At 44.0% G+C, this 20,862-nt stretch overlaps 1 protein-coding gene across 5 annotated transcripts in view; it reads left to right on the top strand.

Annotated features, from left to right (window-relative positions):
• Positions 1–20,109, top strand: part of FRMD4B (FERM domain containing 4B) — a 133,103-nt gene extending 112,994 nt beyond the window's left edge. For 3 of the 5 annotated variants that reach the window (XM_069866316.1, XM_069866318.1, XM_069866317.1), the window contains exons 12-23: positions 4,811–4,887; positions 4,979–5,117; positions 5,635–5,776; positions 6,593–6,726; positions 6,817–6,936; positions 8,139–8,367; positions 11,532–11,588; positions 12,924–13,071; positions 14,282–14,407; positions 15,555–16,360; positions 16,916–17,048; positions 18,411–20,107. In XM_069866316.1, coding sequence (XP_069722417.1) covers positions 4,811–4,887; positions 4,979–5,117; positions 5,635–5,776; positions 6,593–6,726; positions 6,817–6,936; positions 8,139–8,367; positions 11,532–11,588; positions 12,924–13,071; positions 14,282–14,407; positions 15,555–16,360; positions 16,916–17,048; positions 18,411–18,531 — 2,232 coding nt within the window. In that variant the 3' untranslated portion in view covers positions 18,532–20,107. Of the gene's footprint in view, positions 1–4,810; positions 4,888–4,978; positions 5,118–5,634; positions 5,777–6,592; positions 6,727–6,816; positions 6,937–8,138; positions 8,368–11,531; positions 11,589–12,923; positions 13,072–14,281; positions 14,408–15,554; positions 16,361–16,915; positions 17,049–18,410 lie in introns of all 5 variants that reach the window. The other 2 variants (XM_069866315.1, XM_069866314.1) reach the window with 2 other exon arrangements.
• The last annotated feature ends 753 nt before the right edge of the window (positions 20,110–20,862 follow it).

Below are 20,862 nucleotides of genomic sequence, written 5' to 3'. Positions count from 1 at the left end.
CTGATGGGGCCAGTTTTCTGTGCCAACAAGCTCCTGCTCTCAGGTCCAAATTTGCATTCTATTCAAAACTAGGTGCAAGATCAGCCAGGTAAAAACCCAGCTGTTTCTTTTATGAAGGTGTCTCACTCGCTTAAGCAGCCTGCATCTACTTTGTGTCTCCTTAGACTGCACTTACAGCTCTTTCAGTATGGAAAAAGAGGATTAGGAGGGTGATGGTTTTGTTCAGTGTTTCGTAGTATCTGAAAGAGAATCCCCAGTACAAATACAGGAAGCTTAAATTCCTGGGCTTGCAAAAGCAGCAGCTGGGTGGTAGAAGTCTGGCTGGTGCACAGAGGTGCCTGATTAATGAGGTGTGATGAGGAAGCTTTGCAGCTCCACCTTCTCAAAAAACACCCGGAAAACAAACCTTGACCAGGCCAAATTCTGCTTGTAGAGTTGGACACAACCCCTGCTATGCCCAGTGGGAGTTTTTGGGAGCTTTAAGCATCTGGCAGTCTAAATGGATGAGAAGGCTATGAAGAAAGCCTTCGTTAGCTCAGGTGGACCTAATCATCTGGTTAAAGGAACATACATTGCAAAACTGCCACAAAAACATTTTAATTATTCTTAATTGTTCTTCCTGCCTTCCACAACCAGTTTCAGATTTCCAGATTTTTTTCTTAGTACAACTCCTTTGCCTTTTAATATGCATGTAGTTTAGGTAAGATTGAAATTAGGAATTGTTTCGAAGCATGTCTGTACAGGGTTATGGTTTATTTGGAGGGAGCAGGTAAATTCTAGTGCAGTTTCCCAAGTATTGCCTTTTGACCACAATTTAGAAAAATATTATTTGAAGGAGTTTGTAGAAATTAAGTTCTTTATTATATTTTTTAATCCTTGTTTGTATTGAGGTCTTTTTTCCTCTTCATGAATCCAGACATAATAGACAAACTTGTTACTATGTTAATTTGTGATTATTTTTAAGTGCACCTATATTATTAGTCTGCTACTTAGAATCACAGAATGGTTTGGGTTGGAAGGGACCTTAAAGATCATCTAATTCCAACCCCCTGCCATAGGCAGGGACAGCTCCCACCAGATCAGGCTTCCCAAGGCCCCATCCAACCTGTCTTTGAGCACTTCCAGAAATGGAGCAGCCACAACTTTTCTGGGCAACCAGGGCCAGGGACTCACCACCTTCATCGTGAAGAATTTCTTCCTAACATCTAGTCTAAATATTCCCCCTTACAATTTAAAGCCATTCTGCCTAGTCCTATCACTACATGACCTTGTAAGAAGTCCCTCCTCAGGTTTATTGTAGGTACTGGTACTGGAAGGTCACTATAAGGTCCCCCCAGAGCCTTCTCTTTTCCAGGTTGAACAACCTCAACTCTCCCAACCTGTCCTCATAGCAGAGGTGCTCCGGCTCTCTGATCATCTCCGTGGCCTCCTCTGGACACCATTCCAACAGTTCCATATTCTTCTTATATTGTGGTTTCCAGAACTGGACACAATACTCCAGGTGGGGTTTCATGAGAGCAGAGTAAAGGGCAGAATTGCCCCTCTTGACCTGCTGGCCACACTTCTTTTGATGCAGCTCAGGATTCAGTTGGCCTTCTGGGCTGTGAGCACACATGTTGAGCTTCTCATCAATTGGCACCAGCAAGTCCTTCTCTGCAGGGCTGATCTCGACCACATTATCCCCCCATCCTTTATTGAAACTGTGGATTGCCCTGACCCAGGTGTAGGACCTTGCACTTGGCCTTGTTTTGGACCTCATGAGGCTGAAGTTTCTCATATGATTATTGCTCCCTTCTTTTTTTTTTAAGGACCTCACTGCAGGAGGGTTTGTCAGGGGAGTTGATTGCCAAGAGCTTATATTGTTCTGAAGTGAGATAACCTAAGGACAGGGCACCTTTCAGTCCTTAAGAGCAAAAAATGTGTTCTGTGTGCAGAATTTCAAACAATGCTTCCCCATGTCTTCTGCAGTGGAGCAGTAGAGAGGAGAACTGGAGTCCACCCAGTCCTGCATGTCTTTGGGCAAGGAGGCAACCATCTTTGTGCTGGGTGTACCAGCTGCAAACGCTTCAGGCACTATCAGCTACTTTTTGGGCTGGGTTGGATCTCGCAGGGTGGGAAGGAAATAGGGTGAAGCTCTGCCCACATCCTGAGGCAATTCCCCATGGGTTTACTTACAAATGCAAAGGATATTTTTTTTTTTTTTTTTTGTTCTTGGCACCACAGATGATCAGGGATGCTCACCTGGGGCTGGCGCACAGGCAGCTTCTCATGAAGGGTCCACCCCAACCCTTGGAGTGCTGGTGTATCCCCCTGCCTGGACAGGAGGCTGCTTGAGCTTGTGAGGCAGCTGCATTTTGTCCACTTGCCAGATGGGTACCCTCTTTACCCCCAGGACAGGTGACCCCATCTCCTGCAGCCCTTGGGAATGCCTCGTAGCCCTCAGGAATGCTGAGCGCGTCCGGAGGGGAAAAACCCAGAGGAAGTGATAAAGGATACGGAGAGTCATCACCTGCAACCGATAAGAGGCAGCAAGGCAGTTTTATTTTCCAGAGGTCATGTTTGAAGCACGCCCATCGTTTTTTTTATGAGCGTGGGAGCAGGGTGCGATGTTTCTGGTGGAACCTGTTGCCTCTTTGCCATGAGTCAATGCCAACAAGGGCTGAGACTCGGCCACAGCAGGGCACTGGCTGTCTGCTGCAGCCCCCCTTGCCATGCCCGCTCCCACTTCAGCCCCCTGCCAGGCTTTGGGGTGCTCTGGGTGGGTGCAGCCCTTCAGTAGAAACCTTCTTCTCTTCTCTTCTCTCCTGGGTTCAGTTTCCCCTTGATCTGAGGGAAAGGGTGCGTCAGGGAGGCGTTGCTGCCGGGAGAGGTGGTGATGTCAGGCATGTGTCAGCAGTGGGAGGCGAAGCTGCTGAAAGCAGAGCAGCACAACAGGCTGCTGGCGGCGGGGAGGGATGGCATGGCAGCCGCTTCTTCCCATGCTCTCCTCATGTCACCCTTGACTGATGCTTTGCGGAGTGGCCGGGGGCGGCAGGGAGAAGGGGCCAGTGCTGCAGGGAGGTGAGTGCGGGGATGGGAGCTTGCACGGTGGGCTCTGTGGTGAAGGGGGGCAGCTTGGGTTGGGGATCCCAGAGCGCTGGAGCACCTGTGGGTGCTGTTACTCAACATCCTAAGCATGAGCTGCTTGCTTTCTAATTTTTTCTTTAATGTATTTATTTAAAAGTTCAATGAGAAGTTATAGAGAGCACTTCTGAAAGCAGTGTGATTGGATGAGGTGCCTTTAATACAAAGCTAAACTTCCTTAAGCAGCAGAGTAAAACTTTCACCATCATCTAGAAAATGACTTATTACTTTAAGTAAATGACATTTCCCCTTGCTGCATTTTTCATGTAGCAGGATCTAATAATAAATTGTAATACTAGAAAGGAAAGCTTTAACTAAACAGAGGGAAGGATCACTGAAAGAGCCAGAGTTTTCCCTACAAACAAGAGCACTGAGTTATAGACTTACAGAATTGTTTAGGTTGGAAAAGAACTTGAGGATCATCAAGTCAAACCCTTAACCTAACACTGCCAAGTTTACCACTAAACCGTGTTCTTTGTTTCATTTATAATCTGTGTTAATAACGTTTCAAATGCAGCATGGTGTAAAACAGAGTTTTATGCTTTTAAGTTCTTCCATAGTAGGAGGGCAGCAGGGATGTGCCGTGTCCTGCAGACTTCTGATGTGGTGGCTGCACGTTGAAGGCTTTTGAAAAGCTTCTGTAGGGAAGGAGGAGGTTACTAATGTCCTGGATGCCTCCACTGGATCACTGATGTTGCAAGCTGATCTCTCCCACTTAACACTGGTCCTGCCTGCCCAGACTGGGTGGAAGTACCTTACGTACCTCTGTGTGGGCTGTACCTCTGGAAGGTCACTGACTGTAAACCAGCATCTGCTGCTGCACTTGTGCACCCCAGCATCTTCAGGTGACGTCTATGGGGACACCCATACATGTCTTCATGTGCGCCCACACGCTCTGGCACTGCTGGAGAGGTGCAGGAGGTGGTGCTGCAGAAAGTTCCACCACGGGGCTGGAAACAGTTCAGCCAGAGCTGGGCTGAGAAGATGCAATCCCTGATGGATCATCCGCAGAGGATGGCTAATGCTGGTGCAAAAGGGCAGTGGGTTTGTATGAAATTCTGATTTCACGGATGCAGCTGCCAAGCCCTGGTTGACTTTGATCTCTCCTGCCAGCTGGCAGTTTTCAGGAAATCTGTGGTTTCCTTGCAGAAGTATTCATCATGGGGTCGCTTCCCACTGTAGCTGCCCTTTCTCTGTACATGTTGTACCCCTGCTCCAAGTTGTCATGCTGGGTCTCTCACCAAACGTTTTCCAAAGAGTTTTCTGCAAGTTGCCATTCCATGGGGATGTTCTAACTGAGAGAAGAGACCACGGGTGTCTATACAATTACTTTGTATAGAGTTTTTTTGCTATTAATCAGAGGGAAAAGAAATTCAACTGGCCTCCCAAGATCTCTGTCAACAGAGCAGTGAAATTAAATGTGCTCTTTATGGAAACAGATGCTGTTACAGGTAAAGTCCTTAATCTGCAATGCATTATCTGCAAGAGTGTGAAATTACTCGAGGGGTATATATTTATATTTATGTGCTTATTTTAATTGATGTTGTGACTGTTGTTATTACTGAGTCCATGCCATAGATGAAGATACACAGGAATTGTAATTTGCTGAAATTACATAACCTTGGGGGTAGAAGACTGATGATTCCTGTAGTAACAGTGTTCTGTTTCTCTCTCCCATTTCTCTTAGCTGTTTCAATGGAAACAGCTGGAAAATCTCTATTTCCGTGAAAAGAAGTTTGCTGTGGAAGTACACGATCCCCGCAGGTGAGGCTGGAGGAGGCAGTTGTAGCAGCAGGGTAACTCTTTACTCAGACTGGGGTATGCCTTGAGACTTCATTTCTTTTCACCTTCTCAGAATTTCAGTGTCAAGAAGGACCTTTGGTCAGAGTGGACTGGTAGTGCAAACCTGGTATGCAAACACTTCCCTGATCAAATCCATCTGGGTGATGGCAATCAGTCAACATCAGTTTTACTTGGACAGAAAGCAAAGCAAAGTAAGTTATAAGGCATTTTACTGTAGGCATAAGTTTCAGCACCTTTCCAGCATATCCTTTGGTGTATGTTTTTCCATCGCTAAACTATTCTCCAGAGAAAAACTACAAATTGTTTTTGTCAGCTTTTTGAGCAGGCTATTAGTAACAGTATTTGATCAGTTTTAGCCTTCCTGCAATGAAGGGCTATGGGATTGTAATCACAGAAGAGGGAATTCCCATGTCTCAGTGTTTAATCTGCCTTTTCTTTTGTCTCCTTCTCATGTTCATTTTGAACACGGTGCAAAGAGCAGAAAGATTTTTAGTTGGGGGATAATTGAGGCTTTGGGAGCAGGGGGAATCAGAAATGCCAGCACAGCCCTATGCACTGAGGGCTCTTGGGTGATGCTGTTGCTTTAGCCCTTAATTTTGTGGGGGATGAGGAGTGAAATGCCACCTTCTGTGACCCTGTGTTCTGAAGTTAATCACACACAGGTAACTCAATCAGGCTGAAATTTTTTTTTTTTTTTAACTCCCTCAGGCAAAAATTCCTTCAGCCAGAAGTTTGGATGATATCGCCATGGATCTGACAGAGATGGGAACACCAAAAGTTTCAAAGCTAGTGACTTTGGAGGCAAAGAACCAGCTCATTATGGCAAGCAATGGCAGTTTGATCTCATCAGGTAATACTTTGTGTAAATACAAGGTAGTGAAATATGGTAGGGCTTGTGTATGGTAAAAGGGAAAATCAGGCTGGCTGAATATAAATACAGTGACACGTGTGAAGGCATGTTCTAGCCATGAGTCTGAAACAGTAACGTCGATGACATAATCTGCTTTCCACCCCCCATGACAATGTAAGTAAATAAAATATGCTAGATGGATAAGCACCTGTGTGCTCTTGGTTCATGAATAATTTGATATCAGTTTACCAGTCAGTCAATCCTTGAATGATTTTAAGTCTCACCGAAATCTGAGGGTAATTTGATCCCAGCTGACTTTAAGCACCTGTTCTAGGAACTGAATTGCCCCAAGCTTCCTCAAAAATGAGCAGAGAAAATAAATGCTTCCAAATAAAGCCCAGCTCTGAAGGGAACTTCAGATTTCTCCCTTGACTATGGAGGGAGGAACCAAGGTGGGAAGGTAAAAGCCTGGCTGCCACATGTAGGTGCCTTGTGCAAGGAGCCTTGTATCTGTTTCAAAGTCAAAGCCAAAATACGAAGTATATTCTAGATACCACTGATTTTAATTTTGGGTGGTGGGGTTTTGGGGTGTGTACTTACCATGTGACTTATCATGCAAGTACGTATGTTGGGAGTTTGAAAAAGTGTATGTTACATAAAATCCTGCTTGCTGCATAACAAGAGAGCCAAACGTTGCACTTTGAATAATGTGCTGTTTTGCTGAGCTGGACTGCTTTGGAGAGATATCTGCTTACTTGACCAGGAAGAAAAAAGTTTTTACCTGCAAATCCTCTGATACAGAAGAGTGTTTTTCAGGCTCTCAGGATTCAGAGGTCAGTGAAGAACAAAAGAAGGAGAAAATTATGGAATTAAAGAAGAAAGAGAAACTCCTGCAGGAAAAACTGCTTCAGAAAGTCGAGGAGTTGAAAAAAATCTGCCTGCGAGAGGCGGTGAGAACTGCACTTTATGCTGGGGTTGGAGGTGGGCAAGAGCCCTTCTCTCCCTTTGGACCTTCACACAGAGCCCTCTCTGTTCCTCAGGAGCTGACAGGCAAGATGCCCAAAGAGTATCCTCTGAGTGCTGGAGAGGAGCCTCCCCAGGTCAGGAGACGTGTTGGCACAGCATTCAAACTGGATGACAACCTGCTCCCAAGTGAAGAGGTGAGTGCTGCAGTTTGTTTTCACAGCAGAGGTGGGGTGGAACAGACTTGGAAACAATCCATCTTTTCTCTGATTGTTTGAGAGGGGGCACCTGGGACCATCACTTGCATAGACTATGGTGGCTCCCACCCTCATTTCGGCCGTGCTACCTTTGAAATGACCAGGAAATTGGCTGCTTCAAAGGGCCTTGAAATCCCTTGACCTAAACCCCTGATTTGGCCATGCTGTTTGAATTTTAATGGATGTTTTCCTGCTAATTAGAGAAGAGCAGGTTCAAGCACTGTTTAGCAACCCATGGCTATGAGCTTTTCTCAAGCATTGGTTTGCATCACATTGAAATTGTATTTGAATGCAGAACGTGGCAAGGGTGTGCACTGTCCCCTTGCAAAATCATCTGTCCGTGAGCGTAGTTGTGTGACAGGTGACAGCAGGAGGAGATGTATTTGTGGCTCAATGCAAGTTCCACTTAAGTAAAAGCTCTCTCTATTGCTCAAGAAGCCGATATGAACTTTATGGGCAGAGACTGACTCTGGAGATATGGTAATCCAGATATATGCAGTTTCTGGTTGCATAGCATTCCCCCTCATTCCTGTTAACAAGCCATCATCCAAGTAGTTGATAGGCTTTGGGCACTTGGCATCTGTCTTTTATCAGAAACTTGCAGCCCTGGTTTACAGGGCTGATCTAGTCTGTGTCTGCAGCAAACTGATTTTATATAGAATGCTTAAATCCTATTGAAACAAAATCCTGCTGACCAGATTTAATAGTGTGTTGCTTAGCAGTGCTTCAGTGCCTTTCATCTGAGCATCTCAAAGTTGTTTACAAACAATTAATTAAAGCCTCTGACTCTCTGTTCTGTAAGTATGGTGGTATCAATTTCCATTTTTGTTTTCTCCAAAGCAGAGAGAGATTTTGAACAGATGTTTTCAGGCTTAGACCACTCTAATGGAGTTTAGGAGTCTATCTTAGGTCACCTGGGCTCAAGAACTTTGGACCTTTCTTAAGAGATCTTACACAAGTTATAGAAATATGACCTAAGAGTTCTATATGCTGAGATTGTCTTATATATAAACCTTGGTACTTTTCTATTTTGTGCTCAAGATTGCACTTTATTACCACAAAAATAGATCTTCTATTCAGTAACCTTCTTTGATAGTTTCTACCCAGAATATGGGCAAATAACTCGTCTCATGAATTTGCAGGATCCTGCTTTGCAGGACTTGGAGAGCAATTTTATCATACAGCAAAAGCTGATGGAAGCTGCAAAGAAACTTGCCAGTGAGCCAGACCTGTGCAAAAATGTGAAGAAGAAAAGAAAGCAAGAATATGCTGATGCTGTAAAAAAGCTGCAAGAGATCGAAAATTCCATAAATGAGTATCGGATCAAGTGTGGCAAAAAACCAACCCCGAAATCAACTCTTGCTCTACCAGGTAAACATGAGAATTCCCCAAATTCTGGTGAAAACTTGGGGGGGGCAGTAATTTGGCTTGCTTACAAGTTTTGTTTACATCTTCTTTATATGACTTTTATCTTCACCAAGGCAGTTAAGTAAGAAAAAAACAGGTGCAATTGCTGCATCTGATAAGTGCACTGCTTATAGGGTGAGGACAGAATAAGCTGCAGCTTTAGGCGCAAGTGGAGACATGCTCTAACACCAGGTTCAGACCAACGGTGCTATACTTAGAAAGGCTGGCATGAGCATCTCAGCCGAAACTGATGTGGTGTCTTAATTCTTAGTGTGTTGAGTGCAATTGCGCATCTAAGCTGCCACATGCACGATCTCCCTCCCTTTCCTTCCCCAGTGCTGCAGTTCTAGCAAAAATAGATCATGTGAGTTTTTCTACAAGAACAAAGAAATAAGGTACAAAGACTTTATTTCTTGATTTAAAAATTACTGTGTTCCAGGAAAACGTAAGGAAAGTTCAAGAGTTTATGGATACAAACAGATTTTTGACTAAATGCATTTGCCATTGATGAGCACAATGAAAGCAGATACCCTTGGCCCCTCTGTTCTGAAAGTAGTTTTTGTATAGGAGGTGAGATTCTCACTGCTTCATCGGATGAAGCATGGAAACTTGCTAGTATCCAAGCCAACTGAAGAAGCTTGGGAACAGTAAAAGCTCATAAGTATTGCAATGTCTTCTAGTTTCCACAGTGATTAACAGTTTTAGGGTGTGTTTTAGTTCTCCCATCTGTGGAAAATATATAGGGATAATTGTTAATCTATATTCAATTTTTTTTTTCCTTTTGTCCCAGAGGAAATGCAATTTTGTGAGGTTAGTGGGGCTTTTCCTGGCAGTTGCAAAGTGGGAAAGAAAATGCAAGATTTTTCTGTTTATGTTGATACCCTCTACCTGACCCTTGATGTGAGACCTCTTTCCAACACGTGCTTTCCCTGGAGGAGACTCTTCTGTCTACTGCCAGGTGTCTGTTGGCAAAACCTTTGCTGTGCCCCATTCACGTTGAGAGCTCGGTTTGGATTGTCACCCAGCACAAACTGTGGCAGCACTGGGTTATCCATCATCACAAAGTGCTTATTCTGAGAGGTTGATGATTGCTATTTAATGTGGTCCAGCTAGTTTCTGATTGACAGAGATGAGGAAAACATCTGTTTTTTCAGTCTCTTGCTCACCAATCTGGATATTAATTGTGGGAGGTGCTGTGTTTACCTGGGACACGAGGTGTAGTAATGACCAGGAAGCTACTGAAGGCCAGTGAGCATCGAGAGCCCTGTGAGGCAGCATCTGTGCAGAGTCACTGTTGTTTGTTGCAGGTAGTTTTTTTGTCCTGTTGTGCAAACAAGCAACTTAAGAGTTGGTCCTTCTACATTTAGTCCATCATTTTCAGCATTTGATAGATGAAATCCTTGTTTGCTAGCTGGGAAGGTGGACACAGCCAGAGGGGAATAGGCTCCATGTCTCAGAGGGTCTCCCTGCAGGTAGGAACTGCCATACACTGAACACTTAGCCAGCAATAATTTAGCTGCATTGCCTTCCAGTTCCTGACTCTTGCACTGTAGTTTGTATTTATCTGAAGCAAAGCTGTCATCTGCTTCAGTAATTGATTTTATGTGTAACCTTTTCACCATTGTTTGGGGTATTCTCAAGCTCAAAGTACAGGGTTTCAGAAGGCTTAACAGTGATGAGTCACTTGTGTCTATGAATTTGGGAAATGACTTGTTGGGAATAACATGTTCAATAGAAACATTGATTTATTGAATCAAACCATGGCTATTTTCATCCCAGCCCTCGAGGGATGAGAGGTGAAGGACATAGTGAACTGTCTCCTGCTCCCCACATTCCAATCTCCCTTTGCTTTGCTTCCTCTGTAGCCCAGAGTTTCTTCCACTTTTGCAGGGAATTGCATAGATTAGGATTTAAATTCAGAGCTCCCCCATATGCCAGCGCTGCAGACCTCACATGAATCCAGCAATGTAGCTTTGGACTGGGTTTTTTTTATTTCCTCCTTGTGTTGGGCCCAGTTCAGATTTCACCACCATGTGGTCAAATTCGTGCGTCTAAGCTCCCCTGAAGCTTTTTCTCAGTGTCAGGTTGCAGGCAGAGCTGCAACCCATCCTCGGTGGTCTGACAAGTTCCCTCAGGGCACGGGCTAACCCTGATGTTTTGCTGTTCTTGAAAAGCTGTTCTTTTTACTGAATTATTGTAACCAGACCTTCACAGCTAAGTGGGACAGCAATGTATGTTGCACGTGCTCATGGTGAGTGATGGAGGAAGAAGCAGGTGTCATACACCAAGTGGCTGCTACCATCTTCTTTAGTTGTTGCTTCTTCCTCTTCCGTGGAGGTTCATGTAGAATTTTACCCCACCAGCACTATGTTTTACAAAAAACGACCAAAGAAGTGATTTTTCTGTGGGTTAATTATGTCTTGTGCTGCTTTTTATTACCAGCCTAATTTCTGATTTCTGTTCTAAACCTTAGCAGGGACAGGCTGTTTCTGAGCACGTGGTAGTGTACAGTATCAAGGTGAGGGGACAGGCAGGTGTAGTAAAGCGCTTTGTATCTGTTACTGTTTCTTTTACATTTTGTTATTTATTCAATATCCATGCAACAGTTACTGCTCTCTATATTGTTGGAATTTGCAATGACTTGAATGAAATCAGTGGGATTATTTTCGATGGATGTTAATTCAATTGAAACAGAATTTGTATTCTGGTGAAAGATTCTGAAGTGAGTGCCAAATTTCAAGAGGCATGTCATACCTATCTGGTGGGATTTCAGGTGTACCTAGGGGAGATTAGATGCTAGCAGCCAAGATCTACATGTCTGTGAAGCACCAAAACACCCTGTGAGATCTGTTGAAAGTTGGGTGGAAAACACCTTTGTAAATCTTGGCCTGATTCCCACTGCAGTTGAAAAAATCTCCTTTGATAATTACATAGGTAGCTTGCAGAACTGCAGGGAACACAACTAGGTCATGATATACTCCAAAGCAGGACTGTCTTCAGGCTGTTGAGGGCTAAAGCATAGATTGGAGAGTTAGAAGTAGAAGCTGGCTCTGAAGTTGTGGAAAATAAATTGTATGTGATATTTGGAAATTAATGTTGGTTCTCCCGTCCTTTGTTTTCATTCACAGATGATATAATTCCATCCGAGAGCAGCTCTTTGTCCGACACAACAACCTATGATGATGGTATGTTGCTTATGCTTTTCTTCCTATGAAGTCTACTTGTTCAGAGACGCTTCTTTGACTTAATGTCCTTTAACCTGCTACTTTGGTGTCTTTCAATAACAAATTACTTTATAGCACAGGAAAAAAGTGTTTAATCAGGAATATCTGTCTTCATAATGAGTTGGTTATTGAAAGTGTCTGCTCTGTGAGCTGATCTGAATTGTCTTTAGAGAAGGCAATTGGTTTTAACATCACCAAGCTGTGAGCTGAAGGCTTTGAATTTCAAACAAATACTTCATCCTTAGAACTTGGCCAGAGGTGGATGAGTGGCTGGAGGAGTTAGGAGCTGGGAGGATTTGCCCAACCCTTGTGTCTTCACAGCTGCTATAAAACTTACAAAAAAGTAGAATAGGCACAGGTATTAATGATCTATTTACGTTTCTGTTACCTAGTGAGCTTGAGTCTTGCATGGGTACGGTGTTTGCTCAGCTTACTCATTTCACGCACACACCCAGACACATACATTCACGCCCTGTTCCACAAGGTGGAAAGGACTTGGCTTGCCTCTCCCTTAAACTGGATAATCATCATCTGGGGACAAACATTATCTAAATTATTACTCACTTTTCAGTTAGGGCCTGATTCTGATCTTACGTTGTCCCAGTTTTAGACTTGTACAACCCATCTGGTGCTTTAGAATGGAGTTACACCTGATACCTGCTTGTACGAGTGGAAGCAGAGCCAGGACTTTTGCTTGTGAATATGTTCTCTCATCTCATCCTACATTTATATGTATTAGCTGGAGTTTCCTGTTGGCTCTGATGGGACGTAAGTTGTGCCCTAAGGAAAATGAGAAGAAGGATCAAACCAGTGTCTTCCCAGTTGCCTTCAGCCAAATTTGTCTGTCAGATGTCTTTGCTCATTCAGTTGCTTTTGAAGTCAGTTCCTTTCAGGTTGTATTTAAAAACTAGTTCTTAAAATGTCATTTTCAAGTAAAGAGCTGGAAGGTGAGGGAGGGGAACTGGTCTTTGCAGAGGCTGAGCTTGCCTGCTTGGCTCTGGGAAGGATTGTGCTACTAACAGGTGTTTTCCCAAGGAAGTTCCACTTTGTGACTTGGCACAGCCCCAAGCTGTGTGTAGTCCCTGTAGGAGTCGATGCTGCCGAGATCTGTACCAGCCTCCACGATGTCCTGTCAGTGTGGAAGAGAGCTTAGTGCAGGCAAGAGCCTTTCTAGATTCACAGTTTCTGTCCTTGTGTGTGTGGTGAAAAGTGTTTCTGCTTAGGGGCCACAGATTTGCGTGTACGGTAAAAAATAACAATGGTTTTGGTAACAAAATACATATTCCTTTCCAACAGTCAGTGAATCGCTTCCTGTGCCAGCACAGAGACCCAGCTCTGCACAGCTTTCTCCAAGGCTTCCTCCACCAAAGTCCCTTGGTGTAGAGAGAATTCATCTCAGAAAGTCGTCCATAAATGAACAGCTGTTGGAAACCAGACACTCCAGGTAGGACATGTCTCACTGCCACTGTGCTCTCTGCCTTGCTGCCATGAGGTTCATCTTGCCCCCTGCCAGAAGTGCTGTTACTCCAGGTACTCCAGCTGAGCCTGCTGCTTCCACACTCCTCTGCAATTGCAGGATTTGGTGGCAGGAGCTAGATTTCCTATTCAGTTAGAAAAGTGTGGCTAAGGTGTATAAGTAGATGTTGTGGTCTTCGAAATTGTAAGTTAGTGTAGTCCTTGGGAAGAGGCTCAAAACGGGTGAGAAATTTAATAACAAGGGCTGTGTTTAAGGAATTGCTTGTGCCCCCCAGTACTGTCACCCTTTGTCTCCATTCCTGTGGTTTGTTTTCAGTATTAAAACACTTGTTTTTCTGGTGACTGTGCTTAATGGCTTCAGATAACACCAAACCATACCCATCCCACCTGTTGGTATCAGTATTTCAGCAGGTGTATTGTTAAAGCATACAGAATTCATATAAGTCCTAATGGGTAGTTCTCCAGGTCAAAACAGCGTTACTGGGATTCAACTGGTTACTGTCATGAGTGATAGCTATCAAGACTGGCTTAGGTTCCTGTATGTATCTGTGAGATCTGGGCACTTTCTGAGACAGAACAATAGTTCCATGGAGCGCATCAATAGCAGTAGCTCTGCTGATGGTTGTATGATCATGTTATGTGGGTCAGATCCAGTACTAGTTGTTCTCAATGTAAGGATTGCCACTGGTCTTGGTATTTCTTGGACTGTCTTGCATGACCAGGCTGTTAAAGGCATGCTTAAAAATGTTTTAAAGTTTTGGGCAATGTCATGCCTTAGAGTTTTTCTCATCTGTCTCTCAAGATAAGCAGAACAGTCCTCCACATGGAGTTCAGAAGTTGAATTATAGCCATGTGTAACCATTTAGCTGTGATGTACTTAATTTTAAAATCCAATTTCTTTGCTTCTCTGTTACCTACTCTGTCTCTTCTGCTTCGTGCTTCTGTCCTGTGGCAGCAGCTTTTCCTACCAGCCTTCTTGTGAGGACCTCTTTTGAACCACAAGAAGGGGTTGACTTTTTTTTCCTGTTTAACAGTTCTGGGAAAGCACATCTAGTTATGACCTTATTTGCTTTTTCTGCCCTTTATATTTTTTTAATTTAAGACTTAGGATGCATATGTTCTGTGTGCTGCAACTTGCATGATGTTTAACCTAACTGGGATTGTCTCCTTCATTATAGGGATCCGCTTTCGACTCACAGCAGTCCTTACCGAACCCTGGACCGGCCCCTGCAGCCCCATGGGGGAAGAAGCATGCCCACAACCCCAGTGCTCACTCGCAATGCCTACAGCAGCAGCCACTTACAGTAAGGAGACTATATTTTAAGTGCTATGTCCATCTTAGGCAGCAGCAAAAGAAAAGCCAATGGTGTTAAGAGAGCAAAGGGTCCTTTGCCACGCAGCTTTCCTCACAGCAGGATCAAGTTCTCAAAATGTCTTCTCTGGATATTGGAGGCGCAAGGTTAATATCAGCCACCATCTTCTCACACGTTCCTGCACCAGCTTTGTGACACGCAAGTGAGAGCATTTATGCAAGCACAAACTCTCTCTGGAAAAACAGCAGGACACATAAGTGGCTGTCTGCAAAATTAGGAGTGAGATGGAAGCTGGCGCAAAAGAACTGCATATCTGATCAGGAAAGACTAAGAGAAGGGCCATTTCCAGACAGGCACCTGTAGGGAGTTTTAACAAGTAGTGCTTATTCAAAAAGTTTCTGTAAAATACTTGTAAGGTAGCCAGAATGTATTTCACATTCCTTTTGTAGCCTTATTTTCTAACAAAGTGAGGCTTATGAAATTGTGTTGTCTGTCAGCTAGTGATCTCCTTGTGAAAACTTGTTCAGGAGCTGACAGATATCTTCTGTGGATTATGTTTCTACGAGCCTCCTGAAAAAGTGAGTGGCCAGATAGAGGAGAGCAATCCCAGTTAGTATCCTTACTATGGGAACAGAGCTGCAACATGAGCTCGCCTATATTATTAGACAGCTGAGAATGCATGCTGGGGAAGGAGACATGCTATAAATCTTATGTTATCGAGAGCTCATGGTTTATTTGGCTGTGGTATTGCAGCCTTGAGAGACAGTCACAGGAAACCCATCTTCTCCTCTTAGCTCAGTTACGTGTGTAGATTTTACCTACTCAAAAACTGTGAGAGCCCTCCCGTAAATCACTACAAAATCTGAGTTTGTGAGCTTTGCTGCATTTATCTCTGTCACAGATTAACCTTGCTCACCATGACATATTTTTTGAGAGATCTCCTACTGTTGCAGCCAATCTAAAATCTAGCCAAGCTGAATTTCTTGCAGGGCAGAGATCCCATGTGGAAAGAAAAGGCTGGGTTTGTGTTGTGCTTTGTTGGGGGAGGCAGCATGCCTGACTTGCCCATGCGTGCACTCTCCAGCTCTCTGTATTGTGTATGACTGCCTTTAACCAACAGACATCTGTGTTGTTTCAGGCCAGATGTCTCCCCGCACCATTGCCGGCAGCGCAGTGGAAGTCTGGAATCCCAAACGCACCTGCTCTCCGAGACTCCTGCTGAAAAGGCAGCCTTCACCCTCTCCAAGTCCCAGCGAAGCAGCAGCACAGAGATCCTTGATGATGGCTCATCCTACACTAGCCAGTCAAGTGCAGAATATTACTGCGTGACACCTACTCCCAATCCATATTATGCTACTCAGACACTTGACAACAGGACCAGGGGCCGAAGACGGTCAAAGAAACAAAACATTTCTGCTGCAAGTTCAGGAAGTATGCCAAATCTTGCCCAGAAGGATGTCCGCAATGGTGTCTACCACAAAAGTCAGGAGCAGCCTTCCTCTAGTTACTATATTTCGGGATATTCCCCGTACACTGAATCTGACGTTTATTACAACGGAGGATATGTTTATGAGAGTGATACAGAGGGACAGTACAGTGTCAATCCTTCCTATCACTCATCAGCACATTATGGATACGACCGTTACAGGGAATTCAGGTCTTACCATGAGGACGAAGTGGACAGAGTACCGCACAACCCATATGCAACCCTAAGGCTTCCAAGGAAGCAAGTTGCTAAAACGGAGCATATAACCAAAAACATTCATAAGGCCTTAGTAGCAGAGCATCTCCGTGGTTGGTACCAGCGTGCCTCCAGTCAAAAGGAACAGGGTCATGGCCTGCAGGCAGGCTTTGAGTCTGACAGAGGATCTCAAAGGAGTTTGGGCTTTGCAGGTCTGCAGGTGCCATGCTCTCCCACCAGTCGAGTGTCATCTTTCTCTTCAGGTAATGCCTGATTTCTTCTATGCTAAGTGTTTTTGTAATTCCCTGCTGTGCATCAAATTCTGCCCTCCTCCACTGCCTCAGTGAAGTCAGCAGAGCAGAAGCAAGGGTAGAGTTCTGTCTGCCTGAAAGGTAGACAAGGAACTGAGTAGGATCTTGTTGTTCCATGCTAGGGAAGAAAGACTTGTTGCCTTCTCCTGTGGGTAGAACTGCTTTTTACTCTGTGTAAGCACAGCAGTCTGAAGAAGCTCAAAGAACTATAGGGATTATCAGATAGAAGCAATGCGCAAAACTTTGCCGTATAAATGCAGCTGCCACGATGGCGTCCAAATATCAGTACAGCAAGCATCGCTGACTGGGTCAAAAAGTCTTTTTGAAGACTCTGAAGCTGCAAACCACCACCCACACAGCGCTTTCCTGCCTATAGGGCTTGTAAATCATATTTTGCTGGCATTGTCTGCTTGAAACCCATAAAGAGCACTAATGAGAATTGTCATTTGTCTCGGCTGATTTAACTGGAGAAAAATCTAATTTGCTGTAATATTTTTCTCATTCTAGCATCTTCTGCAAACGCTGCTGGGAACTGGCGAAACCCACTTGCAGTAGGACTTTCAGACTATGATACTTTGTCTCATTCCTCTTATGCCAGCTGTTATGGGAATGTTTATGGTAACTTTCCTCTGCAAAGCAAGTGAGTGGATTATATCAAGATTTTCTCCCCTTCCTCCTGTATTTCACAGGCTGTTACAACTTCTAAGAAAACCAGATTGATTTCAAGTAGATCAACCGTACTGTACAGCCCGCATTCAGTGGAGGGGGAAGCAAGGATAGTGAAGGATGAGCTCATCTGTAGCACAGCCTTTTCCTCCAGCTGATGCTGGATCCTCAAAGCTCTTGTGTTCATCAGTAGCTGTGATTCTCAAAGCAATACTGCAGGCAGAGCACCCAGTCCCTCTCAACCCCTGTGGAAGGAGGTCTCTGCTGCACTCCATCACATTGTGTTTCTGATGCTGTAGCACCTGTGCTGGTAAACTTTTGGAGAAACAAGGAAAGGAAACACCTTTCTTTAATCTCACATCTGTGTGCCGGCATTCAAACGTGATACAGACATCAGCAGTCCTGTTTATAAACCAAATTAATCTCATTTGGCAGAGCTTGATCCAGGAACCTGGTGGGATGTGCTGCTGCTCAAGGAGTTGCGCTGCTTGTGGGGCTCTCCCAAGGACTGCGGGGAGCCCAAGATCTGCTCTATTCTTGCAGAAATTCTTGCAACTCTCACTGCTTCTACTTCATTTATTCAGTCTCCTCCCATCACTACCATAAGCCAACTGTTGTCAGCGAGCATAGAGACCTCCTGCCCAGGAGAATGGCTCAGCCCCCACAAACACCATCGCATTTAAGTGTGGTTATGCTAGCTATAGCAAGTACCCCAAGTTTGTGCCTCCTGTGTTGTGAGTTGCAGTTGGTGCTTGCTGCCAGGCAGATTTACGTGACATTGATGAATTTTTAATTCTGTTTGTTTTAAAATAAATGAAGGTGTAAGAAAATACATAAAAGCTTCTGCTAGATCCTTGTTTCTCAGCTAAATGCCATGGGCTTTTTTACTGGAGTGATTAAAAAGGTCTACAGCAAATGTTTAAAAATACAGTTTCTATTAATTGCTTAACTTCCTATAATGGGGCTTTGAAAACTCTGTTCATTTTGGCAGCTGTATCTAAGTGAGGTTTATTAGCTATTAATTTTCTGAATTCTGAATATTCTGTATCACTTGTCTAATTGCTCATCTGTTTTATTTTTTATTTGAATGTGATTATGGCAAATAAGCAATCAATATGCTGTATAGTCTTGACAATTGTGAGCAGCTGAGATGCTGTTGCACACAATTTGGCTAATTACAGCCACGAAAACTGGGGTTTTGTTTGGATGTAGATGACAGTGGGGTGAACTCACAAGAAGCAGCATTACATAAAGCCCAATGGTGTTGTGCAGTGCTTGGGGGTCTGGGGAAGACCCTTAGCTCTTGCTGATCCCTGATGCCGTGTCTCTCTTACAGGGCATATGCAGAGACGAGCCAGCTGGGTGCCGATGATGAGAGCCGGCTGGAAGACGACTTGCACAGCAACGAGCAGAGGTTATTCTGGCATGAGGATTCAAAGCCTGGGACGCTCGTGTAGACTGCCTGCAGCCCTGCGTTTGTACCCTTGTGTGCCTTGCACAAAATGCTGTGACTCCGAGGCAGATCTTGGGTGGAACTCCCGAACCCAGCCAGAAAAGGAAGCAGGCTGTTTCGCTGGGAAAGGTTAAATTCAGCGTTGAGAGGGACTGTAGCGAAATGAAAAGTCTTCCCATGAATGGCATTTCTTTCTGAATCCAGACAGCCTACACAAGCAAGGGCAAGCCGCAGTTTAATCTACGACTAGATGCAGCACTTGGTTGAAGTATTTATATTGAGCAAGCACTTTTTTGGAAGATTGGAAGGTGTTGAAGGCAAACCTCAGAAAAAAAATGTGAAAAAGAGACTCTTGTGGAAAAAAAATGGGATTTCTAGGAGCACAATTCTGATGTCTGAAAGAAGAAATGAAAATTTATTCTGCCATAGTTTATGATGACCTGGAAGGACTTTCATAAGCTTATGAAGGATAGATACTGTGTGTGTGAATGAGGCAAAGGGTGACTTAATCAGTATTGGAACATTACTTGAAGGAAGGCTGGATTATTTTTTTTTATTATTATTATTATGGAGGTTTGAATGAGTTTATCCACTTTTTAGGGTGTTAAGAGAGCTTGTTAGCACCATGAGCAAGTTCTGGAAACATATTTGCTGACACAATGTTATGTGAAAACTATAGATGGTTGTGGATTTTGGAAACAGAAGCAGTAAACTTTTAACTCTTGCCCATGATAAAGTGTAATTGATAACCTCCCATTTAAGGACCTTTCCATGGTACAACTTCACCGTGCGGAGGAGTAGGCAAATTTTCACAGTGGCTGCACAGTGAACCCCGTTCATGGGGTGATGATTACGTTTTGCTCTGCTACAGGAGATAGAGTTTCCACGGTGGGCAGCTCCAGTGATCACACAGCGAACCATTTGATTGTAATGGCCAGTATTTTAAGGTGGATGCAAACACAAACAGCCGAGTGGGTGCCTTACAATGAGGGGCATTAGGATTGTACCACGAGTCATCTGAACTGCCAGGTGCATTGCAAAGTCACTGAGTGACGGAACAGCATTTTCATGAAACCATTTGTGTAGGAAAAAAAGCGCGACTGCAGTCTTGATCTAAGAGGGATAAACCTACCTCACATCATCCATCTGTAGGAACAAATTGGTGTGGGTTGTCATGTGTGGTTTCCAACAACTCATTTGAAATCTCTCTCGTTGCTCAGCTGTACTGTGCTTCAGGATTCTGTAAATGGTGCTCTTTTTTTCTTTTATACAAAGGGTTAGTTACTCCTTGTTCATATTGTGAATAGAAGAGTTTCTGATAAACTTTTTTGACCTTTTTTACCAATGTTCCAGAGCATGTAATATATACAGAAGGACACACTTGTTAAGCTGGTACTTAGTCGTTTGTATTATTAGTCGCGATTTGGAATTAAACAAACAAAAACAAAAGAAAAAATAACTTATTTCTTTGTTTTGAATATTTGTATAGCCTTCTAGAAATGCGAAAGCTCTTTTTGCTTATTCTTTTACTACTTCTGAATTTTTTAGACCTATTATTTTGTATAGGTCAATAAACTAAAAAGTATGCTACCAAAACCACTTCAGCATTCCTCCTATTTCTACTTGAGTGCTTGGAGAAGTGCAGTGTGTGTTATTTCAGGGCTTTAAATAAGAGCAAGTAAATCACTGGTCTGATTTCTTTTGGCTGTGGCGTTGGGTTGGATGCAGAGGGTCAGTGGTCTTGGCTGGTAGAAGCTTGGGTTGAGGCAGTGCAGACCCTCCTGAAACATGTCTGTAAGTCTGAATTCCTGATCATACAAGGGGAGGGAGGAGTGGTGCTCAGTGCCTTTGCAGGGTCCCCTCCAGCACAGCTGCCCCATGGGAGCTGAACTAGGCTTATGCAGCATCCCTGTGGGAGGGTTGTTATCGCTGGAGGCTGCTGCCCAGCGTCGTCTCAGCAATGATGCACAGGCAGAGGTGGCCTCATGTTTAGGGAAATACTTCTTGCTCATCTCTACTTGGATCTAAAAATTGTTTCAGCCTTTCCCATGTGGAGCATGGCTTTTGGGGCTTATATTGCTCATCTGTAGGGTCCTATTTTGGTTTAGTACCCTCTGGGATACCCACTTTTCTGGAAGTGACTTGGCTTCTAGAGGTACGATGACTTTGGCACTCTGGTCACCAAGCAGTTGAGGTTATTCAGTCTCACTCTTCGCTCCATAACTGAGTTATTTGTCATTATCTAATTTTGTGGCTTCCATAAGCTTCACCACCATCACTGAATTTTATGCTTATTTCCAGGTTGCTGGTTAAAATGGGTCTTAACAAGAACTGG

The sequence above is a fragment of the Phaenicophaeus curvirostris genome, chromosome 11 (assembly GCF_032191515.1).
Source record: "Phaenicophaeus curvirostris isolate KB17595 chromosome 11, BPBGC_Pcur_1.0, whole genome shotgun sequence".
Lineage (NCBI taxonomy): Eukaryota > Metazoa > Chordata > Aves > Cuculiformes > Cuculidae > Phaenicophaeus > Phaenicophaeus curvirostris.
Note: the sequence above shows the minus strand (reverse complement) of the source record. Positions and strands in the feature narration are given on the sequence as shown.